This window comes from Eretmochelys imbricata, chromosome 7 (assembly GCF_965152235.1).
Source record: "Eretmochelys imbricata isolate rEreImb1 chromosome 7, rEreImb1.hap1, whole genome shotgun sequence".
NCBI lineage: Eukaryota > Metazoa > Chordata > Testudines > Cheloniidae > Eretmochelys > Eretmochelys imbricata.
The window spans coordinates 72,152,264-72,165,586 of NC_135578.1; the positions used below are offsets into that span (position 1 = coordinate 72,152,264).

The 13,323-nt window shown below is 43.2% G+C and overlaps 1 protein-coding gene across 4 annotated transcripts in view; it reads left to right on the forward strand.

The window, feature by feature from the left end:
* TIMM23B (translocase of inner mitochondrial membrane 23 homolog B) overlaps positions 1 to 13,323 on the forward strand; it is a 51,297-nt gene that overhangs the window by 1,438 nt on the left and 36,536 nt on the right. For all 4 annotated transcript variants that reach the window (XR_013346613.1, XR_013346614.1, XM_077821346.1 and 1 more), the window contains exons 2-4: positions 114 to 172; positions 5,376 to 5,469; positions 5,599 to 5,683. Coding sequence is in view for 2 of the 4 variants with exons in the window: in XM_077821346.1 (XP_077677472.1) it covers positions 114 to 172; positions 5,376 to 5,469; positions 5,599 to 5,683 (238 nt within the window). In the remaining 2 variants the exon portion in view is untranslated. The remainder of the gene's footprint in view (positions 1 to 113; positions 173 to 5,375; positions 5,470 to 5,598; positions 5,684 to 13,323) is intronic.

Genomic DNA, 13,323 nt, shown 5'->3' on the forward strand with positions numbered 1-13,323 from the left:
TAAATTGGTTAGTCTCTAAGGTGCCACAAGTACTCCTTTTCTTTTTGCGAATACAGACTAACATGGCAGCTACTCTGAAACCAGTAACAAAGTTCTTTTTCTTCCTCATTCAGTAACTGGAATGAGCCCTTTGTCTCCTTATTTAAATGTGGATCCCAGATATTTAATACAGGTAAGAAGCATCTTTCTATTTTGATTCTATTAAGTCAGTTATCTTAAATGAGTCACTGTCTCCCTTGTGTAGAGCTGCTTTTCCTAAAGTAAAGAGGTCTGATTTTTCTCTCCTATATCAGCGACAAATTGAACTAAGCTGAAAACTTAAAATTTGTATGGAACCATATTTAGTTTTATACTATTCATCACTTGAAGTCTGAGAACAAAGTTTCAGCACAGTATTTAATACAACTTCTTGATGTCACAGTGTCTGAGAGGAGAAATCCAGTTTAGGGACACAGTGTGAATTAGTTCAAATTAGAAATGGAACTTCTAGAATCTTAAGTCATGCTTCCTTCCAGGTCAAGATCTAGTACCCAACAAGAGGATGTATCAGTTGTGAAACTGATACTACGCTTAATCGTTTCCCTTTGCTGGATCCTACACCCGAGAGGAGAGATCACCTACGTCAGAATTAGTTTAATTTAAAAGTATCCCTTATAAAATAACTCTCAGTTGACTTATGAAACAATTGTGTTTAAGAAAAATGGTTTGGGAATATCCAAATATTTTTAGTGTACAAGGGCAGTGTGGACTAGATGTCACCTCAAAAGGCACAACTGAGTACAACGTATTTCTCAACTAAAAACACAAATATTACTAAATTAAATATAGCTTTAAGAAAGCTTAAAAATAATTCTGCTAAAATTGTCTGCAAAATTAATCTTGCACAAAGTTAACATAAGAATGGCCGTACTGGGTCAGACCACAGGTCCATTAAGCCCTGTATCCTGGTCTTTGGACAGTGGCCAATGGCAGGTGCTTCAGAGGGAATGAACAGAACAGGTAATCATCAAGTGATCCATCCCCTGTTGCCCGTTCCCAGCTTCACTATTATTTAATCTGCCTGAGATCTAGGTAATATGCAAATTATATAGACTATCAGAAGATAAAATCAAATTAAACAATTACAGAAAACCTCATTTGCTTCCCAGTTTCATCCAGTTATATTAAATATGGCAAAAATATCCCTAATAAGATAGCTACTTCTTTGATTATGTCCTCAGTTTTGAACAGGTGTTTAGTACAAATAGCTTGTCCTATGATCTTAATAAAGGCACGTTGTCACATCTAAAATAACTAGGAGCCTTGCTGGGTCAGGGGAGGGACCTGCTACTTAAGGAAATCTGTTTGGCTAAACAGGTACAGCAGCATGTGTTACTCTTTTGATCTAGCGCCAGTCTTTTATTTTGCATGAGTATTAACACATGTTCACTCTTAAGATAATAAAAGTAACAACTCTCTTCAAAAGAGCTTCCATTCAGTGAGTTTGGGAATTACAGGGGTTTCAGGAGGCACACAGGTACTCCTTTTCTTTTAGTAAATGTTCTGTAACCTCAGTGGTGAATCAAATTTAAATTAAGTAAGAGAAAACAATACTTGTATTCTATTCAAATATTTTATTTAAAAGTAAAAACCTGTAGTGTATAAACCAATAAAAATAGTACTTGACTTCTTACTTTCTCTCTACAATATCCCCTTCATCTGTTATATCGACATGTCTAGGGTAGTCAGTCATCTTGAATTTGGAAAATCCTGGAAGTCTTTACACCTACTGCCAGGCCCAGAATTGGTGGCAGATTTGCCTTGGTTATCTACTCCTGGGGGAATTCTGCACCACTGCAGATGCGCAGAATTCATGTACCCCGCAGATTTCTTTGCTTCCCTGCAGAAGAATGACTTTCTGTCTGGGAAGCCAAAGGAAGCCACAAGAGAAGTCATGCGACTCTTCCCAGCAGTATGTTTTGGGTGCCCAGGGCAGCTGGCAGAGAGGTAAATCACTGTGGGGCAGGGTGCGGGACTGGGGAAGACCTGGCTGGTGGCTCCTGTCCTGCCCTGGACTCAGCTGCTAGTTCTCGCTGGGCTGGGGAGGATGAGACTTCCTCTTCCCGTGCATGGCATCCAGGGCTGGGTCAGACCAGATTTCTCCCCAGGCTGCAGGAAGCTCTGAAAACTCCCACCTCCCTGCCCGCTTCCTGCGCCCATCGCTCCTCAGCTACAGGGAAGTGGGATCACTGTACGGGGAGCTACTCCCCCATCTGCCTAACCCCCGTGCATCCAGACCCCCTCCTACCTAGACTCTCCTGCCGAGCCTCCCCGCACTCAGAACCTCCCTTTAGAGCCCCACTCCCCCTTCACCTGGACCACCTCTACGAGCCACTTGTACCTGGATCCCCACCCCACCGAGCGCCAAATAGCTACACCTGGATCCCCATCCCACTGAGTCCCACTCCTCCAGCATCTGGACCCCCTCACTGAACCCTCTACACCCAGACACACACCCCCTCACCCTCCTGCCAAGCCCCAACCACCGTCACCTGGACCTCACTGCAGAGTCCCATTACCATTGCACCCAGAACCTCCCTCAATAAGCCCCTGTGCATCCAGATCTCTCCTGCACCCAGATCCCCCCACTGAGCCACCTGTATCCAGATTGCCTCACACAGAACCCTCTCAACCCACACATAGATCCCCCACACACTTAGTCCCTCCACACTTGGACTGTGCCTTGCTGAGCCTGCATGCTCACACCTGGTGTACCTGGCACAGAGGGGCAAGGCCCTGGAGTGTTTCTGGGGCAGGTCCAGTCCTTGCGCTGCGTCAGGGTTGGGTGTATCCCCACGGCTGAGCCAGTGTCCTGGGGGTGGGGGAAGCTGCAGAGTGATCTCCCATCTCTGTGCAGCCAGTAGCCTGTGCTCCCCAATGCCATGCTGGAGCCTCCACATTTATTTGACAAATAAAATTTGCAGAATTTTAAAATAATTGTGCGCATATTTATTTTTTGGTATATAATTTTTAGGCACAGAATGCCCTCAGGAGTAGTTATCAGTCCATAGGGTGTTGCAGAAACTCACTCAGAAAACTCAATTCAAAGTGTTGATGAAAAGATTCAGTGGAAAAGGAGAGATGTTTTCTTCTCTCCCCTTTCCCTTGAAAAGTAAGGATTCTACACTGACTTCCTTAGTTCTCAACAAATGTTGTTGCTTTGATATAACAAACCAATATTAACTGAGAGAGTAGTATCATGAATCCACTGGATCTGTGCTATGCCCCCAGCTTTGGAACAGTCTCTTGGAGGAATCCCTTCAGTATGCCAGACCCCCCATAGGGGCTCATTCTTCCTTCAAAGTAAGCCACCGGGCCTCACCACCTCCTAAGGCTGAACATGTGGAGCTCCAGCACTCATGTTTCACTCTGTGAGCTCTGTTCAGCGAATCCAACTGAGATAGACTCCTGGTAGAGACTTGTATATTCAGGGATTAACACACCTCACCAAGCATCTGCAGTGACCCTCACATGGCACTGTCAAAGCAGTAGGCTTTATTAGTCAACTGGAACACAGCATAGGAAGTCCTTAGGTTAGCATAGAGAAATGAAGGGTAAAACATAATCCAGGTCCATTCTGGGCCCAGAGCCTGTAGTGAATGCCATGTTCAGACTCTGGGCTTGTCTACACTGGCAATTTACAGCACTGTAACTTTCTCACTTGGGTGTGAAAAAACACACCCCTGAGTGCAGTAAGTTTCAGCGCTGTAAAGTACCAGTGTAGACCGTGCACCAGCCTTGCTGAATTTGCTGGTCTCTTATACACTATTTAGGCATCATGGTGTATGAGTGTCGCTACGTTTCATTTTGTAATTCATAGTGCGTTCCATAACATGACAGCCAGAATTTTCTAGAATTTCATCCAATGTCCCCAGTGATTTTGGGAATAATGAAGCGAAGAATTGTTTGGATCCCAACAGAACAGACAGGGGAAGGAGATCATTTAAAAAAAATCTTAACTGTGCTTTCTGATGTAAGGTTTAGCAGAGACTGAGGACTAATCTGTACAGAGAAATTGCACTAGTTGAACTAGGGGTGTGACATTAAACTGATTTATTACCCAGTGCAATTGTGTGGACACTTACAGCAGTTTAAGTCTGGTTTATCTGTTTAGTTTGCACCTATGCATTTCAGGTGCAAGCTAAATGGATATAAACCAAGTTTAAATCAGTGTAAGAGTGTCAGGTCACAAAATTGCACTGGTTTAACTAAATCAGTTTAATGTCACATCTTTAGTTGAACGGGTGCAACTTTATGCGTGGACCAGGCCTGAAGTCTGTGTGTTTTTGCCAAGTCTACCCACTCTGATTGAACTAACTGTAAAAATTACTAAACTTCTGGAGTACAGATATCTTTGAACCAAGCAACACATTTTCTTTCTGACAAGTCATAATGTTGGAAAAATACAAAAGAAAATTTCCATAGATTTTGTACAAACAATACATTTAATATCAAATGCTACAGCAACACTGTTAGGGAATATTGAGAATTCTCAACCAGGATCACCTTATGATCTATCTTTGGCAAAGGAGGAGTTTGCTAGAAAAAATATGCAAACGTTGATTGCTTTGCTCTCCCACATCTGATGTGTTGAGAACGAAAGTGGAAGCTGTTAGATGCTATATCTACTGTCTAGAGTGAAGAAGGAAACTTACTATCTACCTTAAAGAAAATCTTACCACAGAAAATATAAATTACCAAGGAAGATGCAATATTGAGTCAGAAAAAATACAGAACTGTGAAACTACAATTGTTCTTTTTCACATGTTAATTGGCTAAAGGGTAGATATTGTGCTAGACTTGTAAACTGCATAACAAATTGTAAAAACATATCTTACTTCTGAATTCTTTTATTATTGATGTGCGGGCTTCGGTGAAGCAGCTGTCCTGTTGCTTTCTTTCAGAGGCTAGACATTGAATTGCCTGCTATGAGGCATAAGTAATAATAAACATTGTACAAATGATTAATTAATGCATACTGAGTTTCTTGGTTTTTTTCACTTCATATTGAGCCAGCTGGAAATACTAGTCTAGGAAGAGAATCTCAGATTTAAACTTGCAGATTTAAAATCTCCCTTTTTTAGAATTTGTATCTAATCTATTCCAATCTGAATTTTTTTTGTAACATAATTAGTGAGAGGCAAGAGTATTCCTGATTTTTTTTTTTTTTTTTCCCCCTGCCACCCATGGTGTTTAGCAGCATTTATGTGGAAGTGTGTGTTTTGTATTTTAACCTTAGTATGGTTAAGCCAACAGAGAGAATTTGAGATGTGTCTGAAACCATGCCTACTTCGAAAGTACAAATGTATAAACACTTACCCTTTCTTCTGTTTCAGGATACAGATGAGTTTATCTTACCCACGGGAGCAAACAAAACTCGGGGAAGGTTTGAGCTGGCCTTTTTTACCATTGGAGGGTGTTGTATGACAGGTAATATCTTAATGTAAGATTGATGTTACTGTACTAAATCCCAAGTACATGAGACACAATAAAAGTGAAGAGATGTTGTCCTATAGATTGGGAATGAATGTGTTTGTCCGTTTACTGTATTGTTGATAGGGGCTGCATTTGGTGCACTGAATGGTTTGCGGCTGGGATTGAAGGAGACACACAGCATGGCCTGGTCCAAACCTAGAAATGTACAGTGAGTATATAAAAGTACCTATGAATGTATACTTTCACCCCATCATTATTAGAATGGCTCAAAGCTAACTGAGTATATTACAATAACAAAATTAAAAGTACATTTGCCTCTTCTGTGGGACAAGGTGTACAAAGCGTAAATGCAGTATTAGGTAAATTGAGTTGTGAAATGCCTTGGTTAATCTGTTAAGTGCTAATTTTACTTTTCAAATGAGCTTTTGTGGGGGTGTTTGACCCTTCTCACAGGGGTCGGGAAAGAGAATAAGTGAAACATTAGTCATTCCCTGGATGCTTATTGAAAACCCACCTTGCATCAAGACTATATTTTTACAGGTTGAAGTACTCCCAAAGGGATTACAAGTTGTCTAGAGGGTGCTTTTTTTTTCCCCCTCCCCCTTATCTGGAACTGAGTACTCTTTCTTCAGTACTCCCAGCCTTTGCAGGATCAGGCAGGGAGAGATTTAGGCTACGTCTACACTATAAAGACTATGTTGGCATAGCTGTGCTGGCATAGCGCCCAAGTGTAGACACAGCTATGCCAAAAGGAGGAGTTTTTCTGCCGGTGTAGGAACACCACCACTCCAGGTGACATTGTCTATGTAGACAGAAGTGCTCTTCAGTCAGCATAGCTGCATCTACACTGGGATTTTTATTGGCATAATTATGTTGGTCAGGGATATGTCTTTTCTCACACTCCTGGCAGACATCGCTGTCCCAATATAAGTTTTAAGTGTAGATCAGCCTCAGAATAGAATCAGTCTCCAAGCCAGCACAGAAAGCAAACAGCTGGGTCCACCTAGATATTTTCCTGGGGGGGCAGGAGGAAGTTCCACTGTGGGACAGTCCAAGGCACAAAATTTGTTCTAGTGTGCTGTTACTCCTGAGATCCCTAGCACTCATCTCACCTTACAGTGTTGCACAGGCTATATTCTTTCCAAGTCTCTAGATTAAACTCCAGAAACAGGGTGAGCTGATTGTATGACAAATAGGCTTCATATACTGCTTTCCCTCCCTCCCCTTCAAGAATGATTTTGTTGGGGAGACTCTCGTAACTGGATTGGCATAACTGTTGAAAAACGTAATTTTAAGTTGGCTATAGTACCTCGTCGTGGAATTAGTCATCTGGGGGAGGAAATTAGCACTCACTAGTGATTTTTTCCTCCCCATTGACTGCTCATGTTTGAGCATTGTTTGTGTATCCTTTTCCTTCCTCCTTCACAGTGTATAAAATGAAAACATATAAACCAAATATTCTATAGTATAAATCTAAATTTATTTTTATCTAAATGGTTGATTTATTAACAGATCCTTTCTTTATAGATTGTAGGGGAGAGGGGCATAGTGAGCAAACTTGAGGCAAGAAAATTAACTATTTACTTTTCTTAATTGAGACTGTCATATGAAAAGCTTACCAAGTTGAGCCAGCAGAGGGCAACAGACACACATACTCCACCTAAGTTTGTCCTTTTATGCAAGGCCAATGAAATCGTGAGCTCAGTTCCACTCTTTCATATTCAGCTAGAGGAGTAGACACGCCTCACATGTCTCTTTTATAAGCTGAAATTTAGTTTCATTTTGTTACATCCCCTTCACACTACATTTTGTATTAGGTAATCACTAAGATTGAGATTCTGTCACAGATTTTTTAGTAAAAGTCAGGGACAGGTTATGGGCAATTTAAAAAAAAAAAAAAAAAATTCACAGAAGCCTGTCCCTGACTCTTACTAAAAATCCCCAGGGGACAGAGGGAAACTAACAGTCGGAGTGCTGCCAGGCGCTGACTTCTGGTAGCATTGCAGCTCGTGTGGGCTGGCCACTCTGGAAGAAGTCACAGAGGTCCTGGAAAGTCATGGAATGCATGACCTCTGTGACAGTCGTATCCTTAATAATCACCATCACAAAGAATGTGAACAAACTTTTGAAAAATGTCTGAAATATCTTCTATTACTAGTGTATGCCAGGAGCTTCTGTCTGTTTATCAGGCAGCACAGTCCTCTCCCAAAACTTGATGGAAGTTTTGACACTGGTGTCATTAGGAGCAGGACTGAGCCTGATGCCTCTAATGACTTTACACTGAAAGGTCTTTGCTTAATTTAATCTTGCTAATAAATTCAATTTTAATTGCTGCCAATAACTGAATTAATTACAAAGGCTTTTTCATAAATTTCTGTTCTTTTCCTGTAGTTTATTAATCTGTCTCTTTATACTGTTATCTGGTTATAACATCGACTTAAATCAAACCATACCTTATTTATGAAAGCAAGGTAACCAGTGAAGGCTCCAGACATGGTTAGGGCAGACCAGTGGTGTACAGAAATATTTAGTTAAGTATGCTATCAGTTAGATGAGCTTTGCTTTTTTTTTAAAGAGATATCTCTATTCTTAACTTTAAATTTACATTTATGTAAATATTTTTTAAAAATAACTCAGTAATACAGCTAGAGACTTTATTTAACATTGCAGCTATTTGAAACATGTCCTGACTCTTTAAATGCTCAAACTTGATGTAAAACTGATAAATTGGGAAAATGGAGGGTGTTGATGTGTTCTGGCTAGATGGATATACTTGAACACCTCTTCTCTATTGTACTACACCAGATAGTTTCAGAATGAACTTCTCCATGCCCTTTCAACTCATTTAAATGTAGCAGCATTCAGTGTTGTCTTGTGTCTTTCAGTGAAAAGTTAGTGTAGTGTTACAAAGGAAAGTAATGGGGAAACAAGCTTTATAATTCAGAAACAAATACATGTAAAACATGTTTTCATAGTTTGACACTGAATTCCAGTGGCAGTAAGCTGTCCAGGGCAATGCCATGCCCATGACATTGTTACACTGCTGGGAGATAAAGATACTGGCCATTTCATCTGTCTGTCATCACGCTTTTGAAGGCAGCTGCCTCCAGTGTGGAACAATGCTATGCTTCCATGAGTGTGTGCTAGGCATTTGCCTTCACTCTTTAATGCTAGTCTGGAACCACACATGAAATACTTAAGAGTGAGGTCAGCGTACTTAAAGGGGAAATGACACTCTCTCTCTCTCTCACACACACACTCGGTGTGTGTCTCTGTCTGCCATGCTGTCTCCCCTCCCTCCATTCGTGCTGCCTTGTAGAGTGTGAGTCAACATTAACAACGAGTTAATCCTTGAGGGCTCAGCCAGTTGCTAGTTCATCATTGCTAGTTCTGGTCGGGGACTCTCTCCTCCGGGGGACTGAGTCATCTATCTGCCGCCCTGACCGGGAAAACCGAGAAGTCTGCTGCTTGCCAAGGGCTAAGATTTGCCATGTGACGGAGAGACTGCCGAGACTCATCAAGCCCTCGGATCGCTACCCCTTCCTGCTTCTCCACGTGGGCACCAATGATACTGCCAAGAATGACCTTGAGCGGATCACTGCGGACTACGTGGCTCTGGGAAGAAGGATAAAGGAGTTGGAGGCGCAAATGGTGTTCTCGTCCATCCTCCCCGTGGAAAGAAAAGGCCTGGGTAGGGACCGTCGAATCGCGGAAGTTAACGAATGGCTACGCAGGTGGTGTCGGAGAGAAGGCTTTGGATTCTTTGACCATGGGATGGTGTTCCATGAAGGAGGAGTGCTGGGCAGAGACGGCCTCCATCTTACGAAGAGAGGGAAGAGCATCTTTGCCAGCAGGCTGGCTAATCTAGTGAGGAGGGCTTTAAACTAGGTTCACCGTGGGAAGGAGACCAAAGCCCTGAGGTAAGTGGGAAAGCGGGATACCGGGAGGAAGCACAGGCAGGAATGTCTGTGAGGGGAGGGCTTCTGCCTCATACTGGGAATGAGGGGCAATCAACAGGTTATCTCAAGTGCTTATATACAAATGCACAAAGCCTTGGAAACAAGCAGGGAGAACTGGAGGTCCTGGTGATGTCAAGGAACTATGACGTGATTGGAATAACAGAGACTTGGTGGGATAACTCACATGACTGGAGTACTGTCATGGATGGTTATAAACTGTTCAGGAAGGACAGGCAGGGCAGAAAAGGTGGGGGAGTAGCACTGTATGTAAGGGAGCAGTATGACTGCTCAGAGCTCCGGTACGAAACTGTAGAAAAACCTGAGTGTCTCTGGATTAAGTTTAGAAGTGTGTGCAACAAGAGTGATGTAGTGGTGGGAGTCTGCTATAGACCACCGGACCAGGGGGATGAGGTAGATGAGGCTTTCTTCCGGCAGCTCACGGAAGCTTCTAGATCGCATGCCCTGATTCTCATGGGTGACTTTAATTTTCCTGATATCTGCTGGGAGAGCAATACAGCGGTGCATAGACAATCCAGGAAGTTTTTGGAAAGCATAGGGGACAATTTCCTGGCGCAAGTGCTAGAAGAGCCAACTAGGGGGGCCGCTTTTCTTGACCTGCTGCTCACAAACCAGGTAGAATTAGTGGGGGAAGCAAAAGTGGATGGGAATCTGGGAGGCAGTGACCATGAGTTGGTTGAGTTCAGGATCCTGACGCAGGGAAGAAAGGTAAGCAGCAGGATACGGACCCTGGACTTCAGGAAAGCAGACTTTGACTCCCTCAGGGAACGGATGGCCAGGATCCCCTGGGGGACTAACTTGAAGGGGAAAGGAGTCCAGGAGAGCTGGCTGTATTTCAAGGAATCCCTGTTGAGGTTACAGGGACAAACCATCCCGATGAGTCGAAAGAATAGTAAATATGGCAGGCGACCAGCTTGGCTTAATAGTGAAATCCTAGCGGATCTTAAACATAAAAAAGAAGCTTACAAGAAGTGTAAGGTTGGACATATGACCAGGGAAGAGTATAAAAATATTGCTCGGGCATGTAGGAATGATATCAGGAGGGCCAAATCGCACCTGGAGCTGCAGCTAGCAAGAGATGTCAAGAGTAACAAGAAGGGTTTCTTCAGGTATGTTGGCAACAAGAAGAAAGCCAAGGAAAGTGTGGGCCCCTTACTGAATGAGGGAGGCAACCTAGTGACAGAGGATGTGGAAAAAGCTAATGTACTCAATGCTTTTTTTGCCTCTGTCTTCACGAACAAGGTCAGCTCCCAGACTGCTGCGCTGGGCATCACAAAATGGGGAAGAGATGGCCAGCCCTCTGTGGAGATAGAGGTGGTTAGGGACTATTTAGAAAAGCTGGACGTGCACAAGTCCATGGGGCCGGACGAGTTGCATCCGAGAGTGCTGAAGGAATTGGCGGCTGTGATTGCAGAGCCATTGGCCATTATCTTTGAAAACTCGTGGCGAACGGGGGAAGTCCCGGATGACTGGAAAAAGGCTAATGTAGTGCCAATCTTTAAAAAAGGGAAGAAGGAGGATCCTGGGAACTACAGGCCAGTCAGCCTCACCTCAGTCCCTGGAAAAATCATGGAGCAGGTCCTCAAAGAATCAATCCTGATGCACTTGCATGAGAGGGAAGTGATCAGGAACAGCCAGCATGGATTCACCAAGGGAAGGTCATGCCTGACTAATCTAATCGCCTTTTATGATGAGATTACTGGTTCTGTGGATGAAGGGAAAGCAGTGGATGTATTGTTTCTTGACTTTAGCAAAGCTTTTGACACGGTCTCCCACAGTATTCTTGTCAGCAAGTTAAGGAAGTATGGGCTGGATGAATGCACTATAAGGTGGGTAGAAAGCTGGCTAGATTGTCGGGCTCAACGGGTAGTGATCAATGGCTCCATGTCTAGTTGGCAGCCGGTATCAAGTGGAGTGCCCCAAGGGTCGGTCCTGGGGCCGGTTTTGTTCAATATCTTCATAAATGATCTGGAGGATGGTGTGGATTGCACTCTCAGCAAATTTGCGGATGATACTAAACTGGGAGGAGTGGTAGATACGCTGGAGGGGAGGGATAGGATACAGAAGGACCTAGACAAATTGGAGGATTGGGCCAAAAGAAATCTGATGAGGTTCAATAAGGATAAGTGCAGGGTCCTGCACTTAGGATGGAAGAATCCAATGCACCGTTACAGACTAGGGACCGAACGGCTAGGCAGCAGTTCTGTGGAAAAGGACCTAGGGGTGACAGTGGACGAGAAGCTGGATATGAGTCAGCAGTGTGCCCTTGTTGCCAAGAAGGCCAATGGCATTTTGGGATGTATAAGTAGGGGCATAGCGAGCAGATCGAGGGATGTGATCGTTCCCCTCTATTCGACATTGGTGAGGCCTCATCTGGAGTACTGTGTCCAGTTTTGGGCCCCACACTACAAGAAGGATGTGGATAAATTGGAGAGAGTCCAGCGAAGGGCAACAAAAATGATTAGGGGTCTAGAACACATGACTTATGAGGAGAGGCTGAGGGAGCTGGGATTGTTTAGCCTGCAGAAGAGAAGAATGAGGGGGGATTTGATAGCTGCTTTCAACTACCTGAAAGGGGGTTCCAAAGAGGATGGCTCTAGACTGTTCTCAATGGTAGCAGATGACAGAACGAGGAGTAATGGTCTCAAGTTGCAGTGGGGGAGGTTTAGATTGTATATTAGGAAAAACTTTTTCACTAAGAGGGTGGTGAAACACTGGAATGCGTTACCTAGGGAGGTGGTAGAATCTCCTTCCTTAGAGGTTTTTAAGGTCAGGCTTGACAAAGCCCTGGCTGGGATGATTTAACTGGGAATTGGTCCTGCTTCGAGCAGGGGGTTGGACTAGATGACCTTCAGGGGTCCCTTCCAACCCTGATATTCTATGATTCTATGATTTAGCAGTAAGACATCCCCTGGGAAATATCCCACCCACGGACTTCACCACCTCAACCAAGCTTCAGTCATCATCGCTGTGTACCAGTATTAAATTGTTTAAAACTTAAGTTTGTGTGTATACATAATATAGTCTTTTGTCTGGTGAAAAAAATTTCCCTGGAACCTAACCCCCTCCCCCCCCTTCACGTTAATTCTTGTGGGGAAATTGGATTCGCTTAAATGTAACTTTAAGCAAAACAATGTTTTCAGGAACATAACTACAACATTAAGTGAGGAGTTACTGTACCTGCAGCCAGCCTAAAATTTTAATGTTTTATATCAGATTCTGACTTGATAGGGTCTGAGAAAATTGAAACTTCATCCATTTGTTTGCTGAAAGGGAGACTTTTCTTAAGCTTAGAAAGTAATCCTGGCTTTCTGCGCAGCTTTTCTTGTTGGTAACAATGGCTGTATCATTCAAGCCTGTTGGAGGTATTACATGGTGCATAATGGTTCTTGTATCTAGCTACATAATCACAGTCCTCCCAGTGCATACCACACTAATTGCCAAAGATTGTTATATTAACTGTCATGAAGAGATGTCACTCACTGTACTTACAAGATTTTTCCAATTTTGAGTGCCTTGGTATCTTCTGTGTGGCTGGTTGACAGCTACTGTATATTGACAGTCATGATTTTCATTGGAAAGAGCACAAATTACCCAGTGCAACTAATATTGCTATAGTTGAGCTAGCAGGTCATTCACAGCTGTAGTATACTCGTGTTTTAAAACTGAGAAGTTGGATTACTTGGAGAGGTACAAGCCAGATGAGAGTGGGAATTGGAAGGAGGATATTTTCCATTTTGTTTAGGACTTGACAGGGCCAAATACTTGTACTCAATATTGAGTGGCTAATTTTTCATTTGTAGCATTCAAGGTAGAAATGACACAGCAAGAAGAAAATTGATTGGCTTCCTTGTCTAATTCCCTCCTCTCA